The following is a 20,849-nucleotide window of genomic DNA, read 5'->3' as shown; positions in this document are numbered from 1 at the left end:
CTGCATCCGTGCCTGCTGAGGTTTGGGATCAGCTCCTTTAAGAGGAGACCTGTAGGGGGGAAAAAAAACCCCAAAACAATAATCCCAGTGGACTCATGAGAGTGCAGAGCTGATTCTTCAGTCTGGTAAAATGTGACAGGAGCAGGCTTGAAGTTTCTGATGAGTGTTGTTGCTCGGACACCTGGAATCTTGTCCCCTCTGCCCTGTTCCAGAGCTTTTGGGCTACTCCAGGGCTTTAGTGCAAGTCAGGAGCTGGATTGGTATTAGTCTCCAAATGAAATTGGTATAGCCAAAGGACCAGGAGTCCTGAGCAGTGATATCTGGGAAACCTGCCTATTTCACTCCGTAAATCAACCTTTTTTCCAGGATAGGTTTTTTTCTTCCTAAATTCCATTTTAGTGAGGTCACCAAGTAGGATGCACAGCTTGACTCCTGTGATGTTTTCCACTGTAGGACTGAGAATTTGGATTGAAGTGAAAGGACTGTGGGACTCAGCCTTTGATTTATAGCTCACAGTGCTTCAGCTCCACTCAGGTTTTTGGGCTTGTAACAAGCACTAAGCTTGAAGCAAGCACACGTGCACTTACTCACAGGAGACACCTTATCAGCCAGGGCATAGGTGAAAGAGATTTTTTAAAATTAAGGACTATTGCATTTGAAAAATTTGTCTGTGCTTTAAAGTTTATAAATCAGCATGGAAATATTAATTTTTTTTTTTTTTTTTACTGAACTGCTAAGAACTGGGCTGGTACTTGGTGTGGTCTGCTGCTATTACTTGAAGAATAAAAAGAAAGGAGATCTCCTGTAAGAACTGGTGGTGGAGGAATTCCTTTTTCTCCAAGACAGTAATTTTTACAGTGGTGGAAAGGGAGGTGAGTCACAGCTTAGTGGGGAGAAAGTGCAGCTTCTTTCAGGGGGTGATAAGTTGTGACAGCAGCTGTGGCAAGGCAGTGCAGGTGACTGTGTCACATGTGTCCTGCCCTGTCCTGCATTTGGTCTGAAAGGCAGGTGTGTTCTACAGGCTTGAAAAGATAAGAAATTGCACTTGTACACTGTGAGTAAGAGGTTTGATCTCAGTGAATTGGGTTTTTGTCCTGTGGAGCCAGAGCTGATAAGGCATCTGTTGTTGCCTGAAGCCTGAGGACTTCAGAGTTGAAGGGAGTTGGTCTGGAGGCTGAGCAGGGACCCCAAACCTCACCCCATCGTGTGCTGGATGAAAGGGGGGGTCTGCAACAGCAGCACCAACAGCAGAGGGAGAGATGGCCTGCAGCTCGTGGCCTCTGATACCTGGAACAGTCTGTGGCTGAAATGCTTTAATTTCAAAGTTTAATATTATTAAAATAAACTCCTAATGTGCTGGGCTCATAAATCTTGACAAACCAGTCAAATTCCCTTTATCTTTGTGCCTGCACAGCCATTCCATATCCAAAGATGTTAAAACTGATTTTGTCTGTTTCACATTTTTCCCGTTGAAATTTCCACCTTCCCAATCTAAACTTTTTTCCCTAGGGAATCTTTGTGCAGCATTCTTCACAATAACTCAGTTTACGCAGAGAAATTGGTTTTAAAACTGGTGGTGGATTTTCCTGGGAGGAGGAAGGGAGGCAAGAGCAGAACAACACCGTGATTCATACATCATGTGTGTTTACTCCTTGGTGGAGCCGAGTGCTCCGTAATCCACGGGCCAGGGATGGACAATAAGCTCTGGACATTCATTCCTTTGGGCTTTGAGGAGGATGACTGTTTGTTCTTAGCAGCTGGCTGACAAATATCAGGGTGTTTTGGCTGTTGCTGCAGCAGGGTCACTGTGAACCTCTCAAGGGCGAGCACGCAGCAGGAGGATGCAGAAAGCCACTCTCCCTGCCTCCTATCTCCCACCATCATCTTCCTGGGACTTACTTTCCCAAATCCTGCCCCTGCAGGTCAGGAATTCAGTTGAACTGGAAGTTTTAAGCATTTAGGCAGGTTCTGGCTGACCTCCATGAACTTGTCTGTGTATGGGAAAGATTTTCTGCCCGTGCTGCTCAGTGTCTCCTTTCCCTTGTTCCTACTTAGGAGTTGCCTTCTGGTTTATCTCACAGCTTTGCCACCTCACCCATGGTCTCCATGTCTGCAGAGCTTTGGGAGCTGCACAAAGGGAGAGAAATTTGGGATGAAGAATAATCCATAATCCATAAAAGAAGATGGTTTGTGCTGGTGTTGAGCTGTGGGGTGGTTCCTTGGAGCTTCCTGGGTGCAAGCACCAGCCTTAGCAGGCAGCATTGGCTCTGTCTCAGCTTCTGGAATCCTTATTGCCTGTAGAAAATGAGAAGAAATGAGTGGTTTGGAGTTATAAAGATACACATTTACTGTAGGAGCTTGAGGCAGGGGTGCTGTTGCTTGTAGTCAAACACTGAAGTCAGGCAGGAGCCCTCAGCACTGATGGAAATCAAATAAATTACCCTTAAAACTCCTTTATTTTAGGCAGGTCACGTCTCCTGAGGCAGCATTACAGCTGGAGGTGCCCCCATCGAGGCCCAGGGTACAGCCAGCCCTGGCCTATTAGAGGTAATTAGGGCTAATTTGGGATCATATGCAGCTGTGGTGTGGGACAAGGTGGCTGCATGGAGCTGCAGCTTGAGGGGATGTCTGTCCACAAGAAAGAGCTACCCAAGCCTCTGAGACCCCACCACTGGGTTCCCCCGTGCCTTCAGGGAGTATTAATTGCTTAAATAGCCATTAGATGTGGGATGGGGCTGGATTGTGGATTGAGGCTCAACCCCTGGAGAGAAGCTGGGCTTGGAGCCTGCTTTAGGGTTGGGGTGCAGCAGCCACTTGCTGTTTCTGTGGGCTTTTTTTCCTCTGGAGCTCTTAAGATTTACTGGTTTGCTGCTAAAATGTCAATTCTGGTAATTTTCTAAGAAAAAATGTATGCAGGAAGGGACATTTTCTTGAAAAAATCAGCCCCCAAGCTCCATGCTGTTACCTACCCCATCCACCACTGATTCCCAAAACACAACACTGGCCACAATTCTGAAACATTGCAAATCTTTATTTGCAGGGTTTACCTCATTGTTATGAGTTACTAAACAAAGGGAAGCAGATTTCCCCTGTGCTAAGGCTCTGGGGAAAGGTGCTGGACACTTTTTCAGCGCCCCAGGGCTGTGCCTGGCCAGAGGGAAGGCAGAACCCCCAGCTGTGAGGGTTTCTGCCAGGTTTGGAGCTGCAGCGTGGCAGGAGTGCTCAGCAGGAGGGTGTGCGGCCCCGGCACTTGAAGTTGGGGTAGTTGCGGTAGGATTTGCGGTAGGAGCTGGCTGCCCTCTGGAAGCACTCCGCCGCCCTCTTGTCGCACGCACACGTCCGTTTCTGGCACGAGTTCCCGTTTCCTGGAAGAAAATTGGGGGGGATGGAGGCAGGTGAAGGGTGTGAGGGTCAGGGGTGTTTTTTGAGCATCCCCACAGCGTGTGCAGCCCCTCTGTTAAGTTTGGGGTGTCTGGGGTGTGCAGCAGCCCGGCCCTGGAGGGAGCATTCACGTCACTTTCTCTCTGATGTGTCTCTGGGTATCTGCCTGGATCTCTGGGATGTGCTTTGCTGTGCTCTGTGGAACACTGAGTTCACTCTGGGGGTGTCAGGGCAGCTGTGCCAGGTCCCTCTCCGGGATGGGAGGGTCCTCTCAAACCCTTGGTGTTGGGCCTCTTGGGAAGGACAAGGCCCCTCCTCAAGCTCTAAACTTCACCATAATCCAGCAAATACTTATTTGCCTTATTCCTGGCACTTTTCCTGTATTTCCACCCACTTCACTGTGTGATTTCCAGGCCAGGATGATCTAAAGGGGATGCTGGAAGTCAAGCTCCCCGAGTGTGGGTGGCCGTGCCTCCCCGCCTGGGGCTCTGTCCCCTCCCCGCTCTCACCACAGGTTATTTGGTCTCTTTGGATGTTGTATTTGTAGGTGACCGTTTTGGGTCTGCAGCCGGAGGCGGCCAACTTCTTGTAGCAGCAGTCGTGGGCATGGCAGCACCTGGGGGCATGAGAGCCGAGGTCAGGGCAGGGGACAGTGGGGACAGCACAGTAAAACATCAACCACGTGCATCTCTGCTATCGGCTGCTGCTGCTGAGCCGCCTCTACAGAGGACAAGCAGCAATTTTCTCATTGCTATTTCCACCCTCAGGAGCAGGAGCGAGATGGCACGTGCTGTACCCAGGGAGGTGAGGAGGGAACCTGCTCTGCCCTCTCCCGGTCCCAGCGTACCAGTCAGTGGCATCCAGGGGCTGTTTGGAGCCGCCCAAGCCGCAGTAGCAGCCGTATCCGTTGTAAGCCAGCGCCGGTTTCCCCGTCTTCTTCTCAATCATCCTTGCAAACTGTAACACGTTGCAGCTGGCAAAGGCCAGTCCTAGGACTGGAGAAGAGGGGTTAAGAGCACCAGGAAAAGCAACCTCCCATCCCACCTTTCCACAGCAAAAATGGGTATTTCACCATTCCCACCTGGCCGTGGACAGGGCCTGGGAGCTTTGCCGGGGTGGGAGCTGGTGGGGGATACTCACAGAAGAGGAGCAGCGAGAGGAGCTTCATTCTGGCAGTGGCAGCTCCAGGGTTTGGTGAGCCCAAGGTGCTGCTGCTCACACCTTTTATGGCTGTGCACCCTCAGCAGGGCCCCTCCTCTGGGGAGCCCAAAGTGGGCAAATATTGACAATCCTCACCATACTCGTCCCACTGCTGTGCAGGTGTTCTGGCACTGCTGGAGGCTGTGGGATGCCTTACATGGTGGAGGTCTTGGCAGGAGGTTTTGGATGTGTGGAGCAGCCTGGGGCTGAGTCTGTGCATGGCTCTGGGTGTCTCAGCATTCCCAGTGCTTCCTTGAGTAAAATGAGAGAACTTGAGGGAGAGCAGGAACCACTTAGTATGAGGTGTCCTTGCCCATGGCAGGGGTGGAATGGGATTGTCTGAGGACTCTGTGATTCCGTGGTCCACTTTCTTCCTGGATGACAGTTTTTTTTGATGCCTTGGCTAGAAATTGCCATTCTGTGTCTTACTGTTTCCATCCTGACTTAGCTGAGCAGGGAGAAAATGCAGCCAGTGCAAAGTATCCTCCCTTTCCAACTTACCAGAGGGGGTGAGATGCAGCATTGGGAGTGGAGGAAGATCCCCCAGTCTCCAGAATGGCTGTGGCTGGAGATAGAGCTGAGCAGAGGCCATGTTTGGTGGTTTTCTTGGTAGTGGGGCTTTCTCAGTGCCCAGATGCCCCCTGCATGTGGGGATGCTCCATCCCTCTCCCCTTGTGTGCTGGGCACTGTGTTTTGCTCTCAAATACCTCATAGCATGAGGTGTGTGGTTCACCTTTATTTAGAAGCAAAATAAGGCAAGTGGCAGGGAAGAAAAAATGCAAGTGATTAATAATAGAAGGTGGGGGGAAAAGAGGCTGCTTGTGTCATTTGCTCTGATTAAATTGGTGGTAGTGAGCAATCAGTTAGCAGACAGCTTCTGGCAGAGATTGCAGCTGCTCTGTGCTGCTTTTTGGGGAACCCCAGCATGGGCAGGCACTGAGGCAGGGGAGGAAATCCCCACAGGGCTGGTAGGGAAACCGAGGCAGGGAATAAGGATGCAACTTGTGTGGGAATCAGAGAGATGCTGACAGAAGGGAACTCAGCTCAGCAAAATCTCTTCCCCCCTCTGGCGTGGGCCCTTTGCCTCATCAGCTCTCTGGGCTAATTTAAGTAGTCCCCTGGGATGGTGTTAATTGGGTAAAGCAGGATTTGCCATAATTCAGGATTTTCCAAGTCCACAACCAGTTTTATCACAGGGGAATAAGAGATATTCTTGCCCATCAAACTGGCTGATCTCCACTGAAAGCCTCTCCACCCCGGCCCCTCTACATGTGCCAGGTTTGCAGGATCCCTTCTCCAAATGGGAAATAAGCCCCCCAAGCCAAATGCCTCCTGGGGAAGCTGTGGATTTTGTTTCAAAGTATGAAAACCACAACTCTTGCAGCCCAGTTTATTGCAATGCTCTGAGGGGGTGCAGCATCTGAGCCAAACCATCAGCATTTGGAGGATTTGTGTGAGTGGATTTGTACAGCCGGATGTCCAAGCAGGAAAATTCACGGGTGGTTAAAATTCACCCAGAATTTACAAAGGGACAGTGTGATCATCTCAGCCTGCAATCTGTCTGGGATATCCATGCTCTCGGTGAGGATTTGATCCTTGATTTATGCCCTGCAATTATCAGCTGCTGGGCGAAGGGTTCCTTCCTCCTCTGCCCCAGGGTTCCACAGGGTGATTCCCTGATTCCCGGGTGGCAGCTGGCAGAAGCATCGCTGATTTCAGGGCTGTTTCCTGGTGCCATTGAGTTCAGCTATGGGGCAATCCAGGGAATTCCAGCTGGGCATCGGCCCCTGAGGAAACAGTGTTTTGTTGCTTTTTCTGTGGCTTTATTTCCTTGCTGAGGTCCCCTAAGGCAGTTTGGAGCCTGGAGACCTGCTGGGGTCAGCACCCCAAGGCACAAAACCTGGGGATGCTGAAGTAGGGGGAAGCAGCCACTGCCTTTTCCTAAGGAATGTGCTCAGGGTTGTTGCAGAATTGGGCCAAACATTCTTTTCTGGTGAGAACTCTGTTTTGTTCAGCACTGGGTGTGAGGCAAGCTCCTGGCCATGCTGTCACAGCAGAGATTTAGGGGATCACAGAATATCTGGAGCTGGAAGGGACCCACAAGGATCATCGAAGTCCAAGGCCAGCCCTCCCATGCCATCGTGCCTGTCCCCAGCCCTTCCACCAGCCTCATTCTCTGTTTCTTAGAAAAACGGGACATTTTCAGAGCCTGAAGGTTTAGAGCTGAGTTGGGGCAGCTCAGGGGTGAGTAGTGTCACCTCTCAAGTGTCATTTTTGCTGAATACTTCAACAGGAAACCTGTCTGAGAGGTGAGGGGTGGTCGCTGGGCTCAGCTGAGTCACTGCACGCCGGGAACCGGTGCTTTGGGCTCTCTGGTTTTATTTTGGAGCAACAGGAGGGGATTTGCTGAGAAGCAGGAAGCGGAGGGAGCGGACAGGCTGCCAAGGGGGACGGTCCCCATGCCGCCCCTCACCGGGACGAGGGGCAGGTGTCCTCTCCTGCCCTGCTTTGCTGTGCTGGACATCAGGTCAGCGCTGCTCCGCTCCCCGCATGCCCTTGGCCGGAGGCTTCTTCTCCTCGCCTCGAAGCCGAAAAGCCCCGAGGAGGAGACTCGCCAGGGCTGGAGGCGCCGTCCCTTCGCCGCTCAGCCCGGAGATGCTTTCGCACAGGGAGGTTTTGCCTCAGCAGCGCCCGGCTCCCCCCCGGCACCCGGCGCGGCGGTGGAGCTGGGCCTGGCCGGGCCGAGCCGGGCCCGGCACAGCCGCGCCGCCCGCTCGCACCGGCAGGCGCCTCGCTGGCAGCGCGTCCCGGAGCCTGCGGGCACCGAGAGCGCCCCTGAGAGCTGCCCGGGAAAGGGCGCCACGAAAGGGGGGACGGCGGAAAGGGGCACCCCGAGCCCCGGGGCGAGCACTCACTGCAGGCGGCGATCCCTGCCCGGGGCACGGAGAGGGGCTGCACGGGTCCCACGCGGCACCGCCGCGCTGCCAGCCTGGCGTAGCAGCAGGCTCGGAGCAGGCAGCACCTGCGGGAGCAGGAGAGCCGGGCTCGTCGGGAACGTGGCACCGGCTGGCACAGGCCCTGCCACCGGGCGGGAGAGCCGCCAGCTCTGCTCCCTCCTGCTCTGGACCACCCAGAAGCTTCTCTGTCCTGCCCGTTCCCACGCCAAGCCTCCCGTGCAAGCCCTGCCCCGCATCCTGGCTTCAGGAGCGTCCCTCTCCTCTGGTGCCATCCCGTGGGCCTGGCAGTTGTCGCTGGGACGAACACTGCATCACTTTCCCTGCTTCCCGAAAACCTGATCCCTTCCTGCTGCTGCCAAGCGCCCGGTCTGCATTTTGCAAAGCTCCAGGGGGGCTGCTGGGGTGGTGCAGAGCCCCGGGGTTACCCCGGGGCCAGCGTTAGCCCTCCGGGGCAGCGTTGTGCCTGTACCGATCCACTGAAGCCCTCGAGGTGCCCCATCCCCTGTAGCATCCATGGGCAGTCAGGTTTCCCACGGTGCTTCCCTCCAGTCCCGGTGTGAAGGTGCGGGGGTGCTTCCCGTGCGCTGTGAACACACCTAGAGTCACCGTAAAATGTGTGGGTTTTTTCTTTTTTTGGTACGTGCAAGAATGAGGCTTGGGGGAACTGGGGAGGGAAGGAGGCTTTGCTGGGAGTCCCCCTGAGGAGTGTACAGGAGTTTGGGGATGAGCCTGGCTCCTGTCTGTGGGTCGGGGTGCACTTACTGCAGGCAAACAGCATCGTCAGCACCAGCAGGACCTTCATCTTCCTCTCACCTGGGCCTGGGAGGAGAAATAGGGGACAGGCTCAGCCAGGCAGCGTCACCAGTTTGACAGGAGCAGCCGTGAGAAGCTTCCTCAGAAATCGGATCAACCCCAAAATCCGGAGGGAGAAAGCATCTGTGCCCCCTCGCATCAGCCCTGCTGCCTCTGGGCCGAGAGCAAGTGGCTTCTGAAGCATCCCCACTCCTGCCGCGCCCCTGCAGCGTTTCTCACCTCGCTCCCCACCGCTTTGGGCTCCCGGGCCGCTCTCCCGGGCCGTGCAGCCTCGCACAGCTTCCATCGGGAAGCGATTTCGCTTTTCCTACGGGCACGGGCCGCTCCCGCTGCCTCCCCCCACATCCCCGCTGCTTTCATTCCCACGGAGCGAGGGGGGCTTGCTCACCGCTTGCTGTCCGTCTGTCCTCCCGGGGAGAGCCTGCCCTCCGTGTCCAGCCCGCGAGCTCCAACTGGGAGCTCCAGAAGGGCTCGTGTGTCCCACACCCGGGGCGCGGAACGCCCCTTCCCCGGCCAGCCCCTCTCCGCGCCGCGGCCCCGGGTGACGCAGGGGCCCCGGCCGAGCTCTTGGAAAGTTTTGGGAAGATGTTGATCATTCACGGGGATTTCTCTCCCTGCCCAGCAGCAGCTCTCAGAGGGCCGGGGCCGTTGAGCAAGAACATTGTTTATTTCTGCGTTGTTTTCATTCGCAGCGGCTCCGGGGCACGGGCAGGGATGGTCCCGGCGCCGCATCCCGGCTCCATCACCGGCACCACGCGTTGGGGTAGAACTGGTAGCTTTTCCTGTAGCTCCCGAGGTTTCTCCGCAGGCACAGCGCCAGGCTGCGGTCGCACTCGCAGGACAAGAAGGCACACCGGGAGTCCTGTCCTGCTGGACGAGGGGAGCCCGGGGTCAGCCCCGGCTTTGGGGGGTGGCACCCCCTTTTCCAGGGCCCTACTCACTGCAGGAGAGCCTGCCGTGGTGACAACTGTAGCGGTAGGGGCGTGTCTTGGCATCGCAGTGGTACCGCAGGAGGTTTTCGTAGCAGGTATCATGCAGCTGGCAGCATCTGCGCGGGAGATCACAGCTTTAGGGGATGGAGGTTTCTCCCCCCCACGCCACAAATTTAAAAATATTCCAGAACGTGTCCGTGCAGGGGGTTTTTAAGGGACTCTCACCTGTCTGTGGCATCCTTGGGCTGCCCCCAGCCCCCCAGCCCGCAGTAGCAGCCGTAGAAGCCGTAATGCAGGAGAGCGTTTTTCCCTGTCACCTCTGAGATCATCTGGTGCAGCTGCAAGAGGTTCCCGTGGGCTGGGGACAAGCCTGGAGGGGGGAAATCAGGGAGACCACACTGATTCTCTGCCCCCCCCAAGAGCAGCTCCATCCCTGCAGCCCCCAAACTGGCACCAGGCTGGTGATGTCTTAGAAATTATAATGCAACAGAGAGGAAACGTGCTCCCAGCTTGGCACAGGAGAGTTGTGGCATTTCTGGGAGAGCTGGTGATGGGGAGAGGTGGAGAAATCACCAGCCTGGTCCTGATTTCAATGGATGTAACTGCACAGAGAGCCTTGGGACTGAGAGAGGACACTTACCCCACACAAACAGCACGGACAGGCCGAGGAGAGAGTTCATCCTTCTGGTGGCTCTGGGGGAGGAAACCAAACCATTCTCTGTTGTACCAACCACCTTCTTTCTTTCCTTCCTCATCACCCAGGAGCAGAGGTTCTCCCTCTCTCTGGGGACCAGGAGCAACAAGGGGGTAAAGATGGCCCTGTTGTTTCAACACAAAGCATTGGGGATGGGCAGTGATGGGAATCAGGAAAAAAACATAATCAGGAGAAAGGGAGAAAAATTGGAGGGATGTTCAGCCCTCGAGGGCTGCACCTGCTGCTTTTCTTCTGGGCTGGCATCTCAGGCAGCATCTCCTTCAGTCCTGCTTCCCAGGCTGGCACTTGCTCCCCACTTGCACCACAGCTTCTGGTGAAAGGAGGAGGAGAGGGAAAGCAATCCTCCATCCCCACTTACCTCGGGAAAGCCCTGCTGGCTTGCAGTGCCCTGCAGCCAGCTGTGCCTGCTTTATATAGCTTGCTCCCATCTGCGTGGGTCTCCTTTGACCAAAATCTCGCTGACTGGGCTTCCCTGCAAAGGAGAAGGTGCCATCCTTCCCCTTTTGAGGAATGTCAGAAATCCCCTGAGGCCCCAGCTCCGCACCCCACGCACGGGGTGGGTGCTGGGTGGGATGAGGTGGAAAAGCAGCGTCACTTCCAGCCTGAGGAGGAAGCAAACACACTCTGCCTCAGCCAGAGGTGCCTCCTCCTCTGCCCTTCCCAGCACCAAGGAGCCACATCGGGGGGGAAAAGAACAGCTCTGGATAAGCCTGGGCATAGACACAGCAAGTCTGGGGCTTTCGAGGAGGTGTAAGGTGGTTCAAGGAGGTGTAAGGTGGTTCAAGGAGAGTTGTCACTTCTTTGGGCAAAGTCTATGGGCAACACTGAAAGCATCTCTGAATGTGCAGTTCCCAGAATCACGAGGGAACTGGATGATTATACCTTCACTCACCATGAGAAAACACAGAAGCAAAATGAATATTCAGAGGTGAGAAGGTTCAACATCTCTTTATTTCTCTCCTTGTGGTTTTTCTTCCCCCTCATTACACCCTCCTGCAGAAACCATTCAGTTTCAACTTCTCTCCTAAATTAGCACTTGTCTAATGTAAGTGGTCAAGGCTTTGAAATCTTCCTTCCTCTGTGGATGATTATTCTTTAACCCTCATTTCCAAGAGTCATGGAATCCCACACTGATTTGGTTTGGGAGGGACATTAAGAAAGGAAGATAACTTGTCTGTCTTTTATCTTTTGTGCTGGAAAAATGTGTTTTTTTTTTCTTGTCCTCCACTGACAAAGTTTTCAGCCAAGCCCTGATTCCAGCTCTGCTTTGCCTCTGGTGTCATGGGTGATGCTCCCAGGCTGGCATGTGCATTGTGCTTATCTGAATTGCTCACAGCCCATTAATGCTCCTCTGGCTAATTACTGCCTCATTAATAATTTACAATTAATTTTTGTAGTCATGCTGTTTTCTTGCTTTTATTGTGTTTGCATAACAAAATGTGTTTCTATGAAATGCTTTATATGGAATTGTTTATAGCAGGAAATAGATATAAAAGAACAGTTGTGTCATTCCTAGTAAAATCCTCATGTGCCACAAGCTAAACATCCCAGAAGATCCTGGGGATACTCCCGTGAGCTCCTCCTTGTGCTGAGCTGTGGTTCAGGCTGTCCTGACTCTGGGCAAGAGGAACAGAAGAATGATACACAACTTCAAAATCCCTGTGAAGCCTCTTCTTGTATTCCTGGGACTGTTCTGTTAGCGTTCCTCACAAAGCTGTTTGAGTGTGCCCTTTGAGCTAGGAACTGGAAACTCAAAGAATCCCAAACTGGTTTGGGGTGGAAGGGACCTTAAAGCCCATCCAGTGCCCCCTCCCCTGCCATGGGCAGGGACACCTTCCATTGTCCCAGGCTGTTCCAAGCTCTGTCCAGCCTGGCCCTGGACACTTCCAGGGATCCAGGGGCAGCCACAGCTTCTCTGGACAACCTGTTCCCCAAACTTCTAGCTCCACATTGGGATAGATGTGGGAATTACAGCCCTGTTGGGACCATGGAAGTTTTGGGGTGTCAGGCACCTGGTGTGGCTGAGGTGAGGGATGCAGAAGTGCTCCCCAAACTCAGCAGCCACCACTGCGGTGCCTCAATCTCAGCAGCCCTTACAGAAAAACACCATGGAGAACCAGTCTGCATCCCTTTTATTGTATCTGTTATCTCTGCTGGGAAATGAGATCAAGAGAGGAGGAAGGGACAAAAAAGGGGAAGCTGGTGTGTCTTTCCAGGAACTGCTGGGTCGTCCATCCATGGTGTGTGTGCCCTTCTCACCCCGAGCTGCACCTCGCAGGGAGCCTGGGGCTTTGCCTTTACTGAGCCCCCAGCCCAAGCTTTTCTTGCTGGGGAAAAGCAGCCAAAACCTGGAACTCAGTGTGCAGATTCACTCCTCAGCACTGGAGCTTGCTGCCTTGGCATTTGAGCTTGAAGTAGAAGCGGTAGGAATTGTTGTAGGAGTGCAGGGAGCTGGCGAAGCACGAGGCCACCGCGGTGTCACACAGGCAGGTCTCTCTCTGGCACCAGCTCTGCTCGGTGCCTGCGGGGGCAAACACGGAGCCCTGCAGTGCCTCTCCCCCCGGGGATGGGGAGGGAGCAGCGTGTCCCACTTGCCCACACCCTCAGTGCCCACTTAATCATCGCAGCCGGGTGGGAACGGGGCTGGATTCAGCCGGGGGAGGCTCTCAAGTGTGCTCTGCTGTGGCGCTGGGGATGGGGCTGGGATGGGGATGGGGATAGAAGGGGGCTGGGATGGGAATGGGGCTGGGGATTGGGATGGGGATTTGGATTGGGATGGGGATGGGGCTGGGGATTGGGATGGAGCTGGGGCTGGGGATTGCGATGGGGATGGAATGAGGCTGGGATGGAGCTGGGGATTGGGATGGGGCTGGGGATTGGGATGGGGGTGGAATGGGGCTGGGATGGGAATGGGGCTGGGAATTGGGATGGGATGTATTTGGGGTTTGGAATGGGGCTGGAATGGGGCTGGGATGGGGATGAGGACGGGGATTGGGATGGGGCTGGGGCTGGGATGGGGATGGAATGGGGCTGGGGATTGGGATGGGCATGGGGCTGGGGGCGGTGCTGCTGCCCACTGCCCGGTCAGTACTCACTGCAGGTGATGTGCCCGTCGCTGGCAGTGAAGCTGTACGGGGTGATCAGGGGGCTGCACCTGCCCTCCCTCAGCCTCCTGTAGCAGCAGTCGTGGGCTTGGCAGCACCTGCGGGGACACGGAGTCAGAGCGCGGCCCCCAGAGCCTCCCTGGGCAGCCTGGGGGCCAGGGGAAGGCCCAGCCTTGAACTGAAGGCGACCAGCAAAAGGAGGTGGCAAGGCAACAGCAGGACCTGGCTGGGGAAGGTGCAGACCTCCAGCACTGGGAGGCAGCCAGCAAGGGCCGCCTGGGGAGCTGGGCCCTGCTGGCACTCACCGGTCGGTGGCATCCACGGGCGTGCCGGAGCCGCCGATGCCGCAGAAGCAGCCGTACCAGCTGTAGGACAGCAGGGCGCTGCGGCCCGTGGCCGCCCGGATCATCCGCTCCAGCTCCAGCACGCTGCTGCCGGCCGGGAGCAGCCCTGCGGGACACGAGGGGCCGGGCAGGGCAGGGCAGGGCCTTCCCTGTGCCCTGCACCGGCCGGGAGCAGCCCTGCGGGACACGAGGGGCCGGGCGGGGCGCCGGGAGCAGCCCTGAAGGACACGAGGTGGGGGGCCGGGCAGGGCAGGGGGTTCCTTGTGCCCTGCACCGGCCGGGAGCAGCCCTGCGGGACACGGGGACACGAGGGGCTGGGCGGGCAGGGCAGGGCCTTCCCTGCGCCCTGCACGGGCTCGGCCTTCACACTGCTCGGGCACTGCCCGAACCGCGCTGCCGGATCGCAATCCTCAGAAGCTTTATCCTCTCCTCCAGAATTATGGAATGGTTTGGGCTGGAAGGAACCTCAAAGCCCATCTGGCTTTGTTCCACCTCCTGCCCATCTGTTCCACCTCCTTCCAGTATCCCAGCTTCCTCCAAGCCCTGTCCAGCCTGGCCTTGGACACTTCTAGGACTGGGACCATCACAGCCACAGCCTCCTCTCAGGGAGGATGGCTTTTTCAGTCTGGCTTCTACAGCCTCTGGATTTGGTCTGGCACAAGATATTTTGCCCTCTGGACTGGCTCTGCCGTGCTGCAAGCTGCAATCCCCCATCACCAGGGTCAGCCGTGGCTTGGCACAGGCAGGAAAGGGGACAACAGGCTCCAGGGCCTCCCAAACGAAATATGGACACCAGCATCCCAAAAGCTCCCCTTCACCAACCCTCCAGGACTGCAGCACTTCTACACGAAGCACTGGAGAGAAAATGCCAGATTTAAACAAAAACCTGAATTGTGCACAGACTCAGGGTTTGTAGGTGATTCTGCCTGGCCAGGGACAGCAGGGCACTTACCACAAGCCAGGAGCACGGCAAGGAGGAGATTCCTCATCCTGGGGCTGCCCTGGAGAAGGAACACAAGGACAGGTGATGATCCAAGGCAGGACAGGAGCTTCTCCAGTGCCCAGAGGAGCTGGGTGCACCTGGCAGTGCCCAGGTGACATTGCTGTCACTGTGTGGGGCATCCCCGAGTGAATCCTGGCTGCTCTGTATCCCAGTCTGGGGACGCTGGGGCTTGGCAGGGATGCAGGGGCTTGTCCTGCCTGGGGCTGCTGGAGCAGCTCAGGAGCTGCAGCCTTCCCCCCACGGCCCGAGCTGCCTGATGAGCCCCAGGGCAGTGAAATCCCCTCTTCTTACCCTGCCTGGACCTGCAGCTCCAGCACTGCCGGCTCAGCGGGGTGGGTTTATATCCCTGCGAGGCCCACCCCCTCCTCTATCTGTGCTGATGGTGTCAGTTGTCCTAAGCCAGGCTTGCCTGGAGCAGGGAGCTGATTCCCATCCTTCTCTTCCCCAAAAAACATGAGTTTTCCCACAGCAGTGAGCACCAACACTTCCTCCATCACCCTGCTCATCACGGGCACGAGGCCATCTCCATCCCTGCATGAGGCCAGTCCAGGCCTTGGCCATGGCCATGGTTTTAAAATCCACGGGATTTGGTGGCTGGAGAAGGGGGACAAAAGTGATTTACACTCAGGATGGCACCTCAGAGGCCATTGAATCCTTGTTCCAGTTGTAGAGGCAGCACTTTGGGCTCAGTAGTTCCTCAGTTTTGCCAACTCACCCCCTGAATCCTCAAAGATGGTTTCTCTTGGCTCCTTCCTTGAACTGTCCCCACAAATCCATGGCTGCATCCAGATCCAGCTGTGCCAAATTGCAAGGGAGAGCAGCAAACAGCAGGACTGCAGTTCCTGGGTCTGCAGTTTTCCTGTCCTGCCCTTGGGTTTTTGTGGCAAGGGGTCTGTGAAATTATACTACCAGCAGCAAAGGCTGGAAAAGCCATGAAAACCCGACTTGAATGGTTTGGGAATACAGTTTATTGAATTACCACAGCCCAACATAAGACAGAGACACGGGGGAGACAGAAAACCAGAGAAGATAAGGAACAAAAGCTGCTGTTTTCCTTGAAACCGTGGGGCCAAGAGCAAACACAGACACAAATGCAGCTATCGGGTGATATGCAGGGCCCCACCCTCAGGGATTAACCACGCTCCTGGGGAAGGGAATTTGGGGTTGGGAATTGTAAAGACATGACCTCCAGACTGGTCTGGAGTCAAAAAAAGAAACCTTTGTTGAAATTCCTGGGAGCCACCAAAGCTGATGCTGGATGTCACCTCTCAGCTGCCCTCCAGGGTGGCAGAGCTGTCTGTCCCAGGGTTTTCCTTCCCTGTAAACCTTTATTTCCTGCTGCAAATGGAATAAAACCCCATCCAAGCCTGTTAAGGATGGGGAGTGACATCTCACCTGCCTCCCCACTCGCCATCTGCACAAGAAACCACTCCAAAATACCCAAACCCCTGCTTTCCCCATCTGATTTTTAAAACCAGGGCATCCCTAATAATAAATTAATCAATCCCTTTCCCCTCTCCTCCACAAAATACTTCCAAAACTGCAGTAGGTTTTCCCCACTGTGGTAATTGCTTCCTGTGCTGCTCCTGCTTTGGCATTGCAGGCCCTTGGATTTGGGGGAAAAATCTGGGGTTTTGCTGTAGAGTTTGGATAAATATGTGTGGAAAGCATTGTCCAGAGACATAAATGGAGAGCAGAGAGCTGGGATCATGTGGATTTGGGATCCATATGTGGTTTTAACCAAATCCCCTCATTTCAAGCCCTCCCTCTCTGTGGAGGACCCATTCAGGGGAGTGCCCACATGAAGCTAAACCCTGTCTTTAACAGCCCACAAACTTGAGGGCTTAAAAACTACCTGTGGAAGTTGTTATCCCATTGGAAATGTGGAACTTTTCAGCTTTTCTATGGAGCAAGGGGCGTCGGGTATCACCCAGCCATGTGTTTGCTCAGGGCCTTATTGAAGTGTAAATACCCCGTGTGCTTTGATCTGCAGCACTGCTAAATATCCTGGGCTGGGGTGAGCTGATAGGAAACTATTTCCCTACTTATTTTATTTCTTTTTAGTGCACAGGTTCGCCTTGATCCTCCCACCCTGCAGGGTGGAGACCCCAAGTTTATGGTGGAAGTTTATGGCTTGTTTGTTGTTGCCTTCGATGGGCATCTGTTAGTGGGAGCAGCAGCTGCTGAAGTAGGAGTGGGATTAGAAAGGAACTCATGGGGGGAGATGGAAAAGGTGGGTGTTATGTGGGGTGTTCCCAGAAGGAAAACTGGGATGTTTCCCAGAAGGAAAACTGACTCAGGGATTATTGGTAGCCGGGGGGGAGCAGGAGGACTCCCCCTCCCTCCCAGCTGCAGCTTTCCCAGCACAAAGAGACTCCCCCAAAAGAGTTGTTTTAGGTCCCTTTGTGATCTTGTGTGTAAAGAGTAACTTTGAAAAGGTGTTTTCCTCAGAATTAATGAGTTTGGGGTTTATTTGTCTGATTTGATTCAGTGGTCACTGAATAATGTCCCAGGGAGGTTAAACCCAGTCTTGTGCTCCCATCCTGCTGCCTTTGCTCAGGATGAGCTGCAGCCCCTGTGTTAAACTGTTGGGGCTAAACCCAAAGATCTGGGTGTGCCAGCACGGGGACACCGTTGTGGTTTGCTTTGGGTGAGCTGGAGGAATGGGGCTGGGACACCCCGGTACCAGGGTCACCTCTGGGCAGTTTGTGAGAGGCCCCGAGCCACCCCCTGCTCCCCTTCGTGTCCTCCAGGGCCTTCCCAAAGTCCCGGGGCTGCTCCCGTGCCGTGCCAGGCCTGAAGCTGTCCCTGAGCCTGGGGACATCCCCCGGGACCCCCTGGGACATCACAGCTATGCCCAGCCCCGGCTCCATCCAGGAACAGCCTGGTTGTCCCCATCCCTGTATCCACACCGGGATATCCCAGCTATGCCCAGCCCTGGCTCCACCCTGGAACCCCCCAGCTGCCCCATCCCTGGGTCTGTCCCTGGACCCATCCCAGGACATCCAGGACACCCCAACTGTCCATCCCCCCCATCCTTGGATCCATCTCAGAACATCCCAACTGTCCCTCCCCAGTTCCCCTGAATCCATCCCAGGACATCCTGACTGCCCCACTCCTGCCTGTTCCCATCTCCACTCCCATCCATCCCTGTTCAGTTTCGCATTCCCGTCCCCGTTCCCATTCCTATCCCCATTCCCCGTTCCCATCCCCAGGTCCTGTTCTCATTCCCATTCCCATTCCCACTCCCCATTCCCATTCCCTGTTCCCGTTCCCATCCCTATTCTCTGTTCCTGTTCCCCTCCCCATCCCCATTCCCCATTCCCATTCCTCATTCCCATTCCCCTTTCCCCTTCCCAATCCCCATTCCCATTCCTGTTCCTTGTTCCCATCTCCATTTCCATTTCTATCCCCGTTCCCATTCCCATTCCCCATTCCCCTTTCCCCATTCCCGTTCCCATTCCCTTTCCCCTTCCCATTCCCCATTCCCCATTACCCTTTCCCCGTTCCCATTCCCGTTCCCGTTCCCATTCCCCATTCCCATTCCCGTTCCCGTTCCCGTTCCCCATTCCCCATTCCCGTTCCCACGGGCGCTGCCGTGCCCGGCTCGCGGGGGGGCGCTGGGGCGGGGCTGTGGGCGGGGCCGCACCGGGGCTGTGGGCGGGGCTGTGGGCGGGGCTGCGGCGCGCCCGGAAGTGCCGCGGTCGCCACGGCAACGGCGCCGTGCGGCGGGCGCGGGGCAGGTGAGGGACGGCGGGGCCGCCGCGGCACCGCCACCGGGACCGGGACCGGGAACGGGACCGGGAACGGCGCCGGGACCGGCACCGGCACAGGGACCGGCACCGGCACAGAGACAGGGGGAGGGAGCGGGGTCCGCCTCTGGGGCCGTGCAGCCGCGCTAGCGGGCCGGGCTCTGCCGGCGGGGCTGCGCTCCTGCCGCGGGCTCGGCCCCAGGCCCAGCTGTGGGCCCGGCCGGGCCGTGGCACCGCGGGCTCTGCCTGGGGCTGCGCCAGCCCGCACCAGGACAAGGGCAGCGGGCAGGGAGTGGTGCCCAGGAAGTTCCCCCTGAACATGAGGATGGACTTCTTTAACACCTGCAATACCTTGCCCAGGGAGGCTGCGGAGTGTCCCCCCAAAGATATCCCAGGCCGTCCTGTGCCCTGCGCTCTGGGCCGGCCCCGCTGGAGCGCGGAGGTGGCACGGGCTGAGCTGGCACTGTCCCTGCCAGCCTGGCGCAGCCGGGATCCCTGCAGGGACCAGGGGTGTGCAGTGCCCGGCTCCCGGGCCCCGGGGGCACCCGTGTGGGGGCACAGCCCTGGCTGGCTGTGCTTCCCCATCCCACAGTGTTTTCAGCCTGTCCCCTCTGCCGTGCGCCGTGCTGGGGCAGTGCAGGCGCTCACCGAGGGCCCCACCGGGGCTTCTGCCAGGTTGGTTGGTCGGGGGTTTGTTCTTGAAGTGGCAGCATCGCTGGGGGTGTTTGTGAGTGCTCCCGGGCCTTGGGAGTTCTGCCTCAGGGCGTTGTTGCCTTGGAGTGTATTTGTTAGCGGCAGTGAGGGGCAGGTACAGCCCCTGTCCCTCCCCAGGCTCCTGGGAGGCTGGGATGAGTCACCCGGGCCAGTGTCCCTGTCCCCTTCGGCTGGGGGCTCAGAGGGACAGGTCTGTCAGCTGGGGCTGGGCAGGGTGTGCTGGGACTCTGCCTTGGCCGTGCTGAGCTGGAGGAGAAGTGAAGTGTTAAATAACAAACACATCACTGGCAAAGTGCCACAGGGGCTGCTCTCTCTGTTTGGTTTGGAATAGAATCCCAGAAGGGTTTGGGTTGGAAGGGAACTTAAAGAACATCTTGTTCCACCCCTGCCATGGCAGGGACACCTTCCACTGTCCCAGGCTGCTCCCAGCCCTGTCCAACCTGGCCTGGGACACTTCCAGGGATCCAGGGGCACCTGTGCCAGGGCCTGCCCACCCTCACAGGGAAGGATTTCATCCCAAGGTCCCATGTAACCCTGCCCTCTGTCCTTGGGAAGCCATTCCCCCTGTCCTGTCTCTCCAGGCCCTTGCCCACAGTCTCTCTCCATCTTTCCTGTCCGTTCCCTTCAGGCACTGGAAGGCCACCCTGGAGCCTCCTCTCTCCAGGCTGAACAATGCCAATTCTCTCAGCCTTTCCTCCCAGCAGAGCTGCTCCATCCCTCTGCTCATGCTGGTGCCTCCTCTGGACTCTCCAGCAGCTCCAGCTCCTCCCTGTGCTGGGCACCCTGAGCTGGAGGCAGCTCTGCAGGTTGTTCTTCTCCCAGAGTTTCTCTTCATCCCTCCTCCACCCAGGTGTGCTGGGATGGCCCCAAGCCAGGTGTAAGGATTTGCCCTTGGCTTTGCTGAGCTCCTGAGGTTTGCATTGAGCTCTGCACTGCTGGGGGACAAACAGCAGCTGAATGTGACTGTGTCATTTCTGGAGAATCCCAAGCAATCCAAGGTGACCTTTTCCCACCCCCTTGGTAAATGCTGCCACAAAACCCACAGCAACAGAGGAGGAGGTTCCCTGTGGCACTTGTCCAAAATGTTGTGAGGTTGTGACCCAGTGGCTGTGAGCTCCAGGCACAGCTTCCTTTGGGAAACACGCAGCAGAACGTGGCTTCCTCCTCAGGGGAGGTTCTATCACAGAATCATGCAATATCCTGAGCTGGAGGGGACCCACAAGGAATATCCAGTCCAGCTCCTGGCCCTGCACAGACACCCCAACAATCCCATCCTGGGCATCCCTGAGAGCCTTGTCTAAATGCTCCTGGAGCTGTGGCAGCCTCAGGGCTGTATCCATTCCCTGGGGAGCCTGGGCAGTGCCAGCACCCTCTGGGGGAAGAACCTTTCCCTGATATCCAACCTAAACCTCCCTGAAAGAGCTCCAGCCATTCCCTCAAGTTAATCATTCTCTGGTAAGCATGGAATTTTGGACACTTTTGGACCAAGCTTTTGGTCACTGGAGAGTCAGAACAGGTTTCTGTGTATTGAATCAGGGTTTTTCAATCTCAGTGATTTTGAGATACCTTTAAAATATGAAGTCAGTCTTATCCCAAAATCCACAATGGGAACTGAATCTGCCATTGCAAGAACAGTGAGAAGGCCAGAGTTGTGCTCTGAGCTTCACTCATCTCCTATTTGTGTTGAGTTTCCAGCTTCAGAAGAAAGAAATTGTTCTTTCCATCAAAACCTTACATTCAGTGGGAAAGGGCATGACTCCCCAAAGCCCTGGGTCAACTTTACACAATTCCTGCCAAAGCCAGTCCCTACAAAGAACACATCTCCCACCCTCAGGGACTCAGCCCTTACTGCACTGCAGGGCTGCAGTGATGCCCAGTGATGCCCAGTAATGCCCAGTGATACCCAGTGGTGCCCGGTGATGCCCAGTGGTGCC

The 20,849-nt window shown here is 56.0% G+C and overlaps 4 protein-coding genes across 7 annotated transcripts in view; 1 reads left to right on the top strand and 3 right to left on the bottom strand.

The window, feature by feature from the left end:
- Positions 1 to 499: 499 nt before the first annotated feature.
- UBXN10 (UBX domain protein 10) overlaps positions 500 to 20,849 on the top strand; it is a 24,457-nt gene continuing 4,107 nt past the window's right edge. The window contains exon 1 of one of the 3 annotated variants that reach the window (XM_039703144.1): positions 500 to 872. The gene's annotated coding sequence lies outside the window, so the exon portion shown is untranslated. Of the gene's footprint in view, positions 873 to 18,144; positions 18,193 to 18,752; positions 18,877 to 20,849 lie in introns of those variants that run through there. The other 2 variants (XM_039703142.1, XM_039703143.1) reach the window with 2 other exon arrangements.
- Positions 3,047 to 11,205, bottom strand: LOC120499425 (otoconin-90-like). Its single transcript, XM_039703157.1, has 9 exons — positions 9,924 to 11,205; positions 9,509 to 9,653; positions 9,293 to 9,399; positions 9,098 to 9,218; positions 7,497 to 7,603; positions 7,249 to 7,395; positions 4,229 to 4,448; positions 3,891 to 3,997; positions 3,047 to 3,365 (listed from the first exon to the last, which is right to left on the bottom strand). The coding sequence occupies exons 1-9, from the start codon at positions 10,036 to 10,038 to the stop codon at positions 3,223 to 3,225; spliced, it is 1,212 nt and encodes a 403-aa protein (XP_039559091.1). The 5' UTR covers positions 10,039 to 11,205; the 3' UTR covers positions 3,047 to 3,222.
- LOC120499416 (phospholipase A2, membrane associated-like) lies at positions 6,943 to 9,035 on the bottom strand. Of its 2 annotated transcripts, XM_039703145.1 has the most exons (5): positions 8,740 to 8,964; positions 8,301 to 8,357; positions 8,008 to 8,134; positions 7,497 to 7,603; positions 6,943 to 7,395 (listed from the first exon to the last, which is right to left on the bottom strand). In XM_039703145.1, the coding sequence occupies exons 1-5, from the start codon at positions 8,945 to 8,947 to the stop codon at positions 7,226 to 7,228; spliced, it is 669 nt and encodes a 222-aa protein (XP_039559079.1). In that variant the 5' UTR covers positions 8,948 to 8,964; the 3' UTR covers positions 6,943 to 7,225. The 2 variants fall into 2 exon arrangements, with proteins under 2 accessions (XP_039559079.1, XP_039559080.1); XM_039703146.1 differs by lacking the exon at positions 8,008 to 8,134 and having other exon boundaries at positions 8,740 to 9,035.
- On the bottom strand, positions 12,374 to 14,815 carry LOC120499417 (phospholipase A2, membrane associated-like). Its single transcript, XM_039703147.1, has 5 exons — positions 14,738 to 14,815; positions 14,399 to 14,446; positions 13,408 to 13,552; positions 13,094 to 13,200; positions 12,374 to 12,519 (listed from the first exon to the last, which is right to left on the bottom strand). The coding sequence occupies exons 2-5, from the start codon at positions 14,433 to 14,435 to the stop codon at positions 12,374 to 12,376; spliced, it is 435 nt and encodes a 144-aa protein (XP_039559081.1). The 5' UTR covers positions 14,436 to 14,446; positions 14,738 to 14,815.

The sequence above is a fragment of the Passer montanus genome, unplaced genomic scaffold (genome assembly GCF_014805655.1).
Source record: "Passer montanus isolate IOZ18808 unplaced genomic scaffold, ASM1480565v1 scaffold160, whole genome shotgun sequence".
NCBI classification, from domain to species: domain Eukaryota; kingdom Metazoa; phylum Chordata; class Aves; order Passeriformes; family Passeridae; genus Passer; species Passer montanus.
Note: the sequence above shows the minus strand (reverse complement) of the source record. Positions and strands in the feature narration are given on the sequence as shown.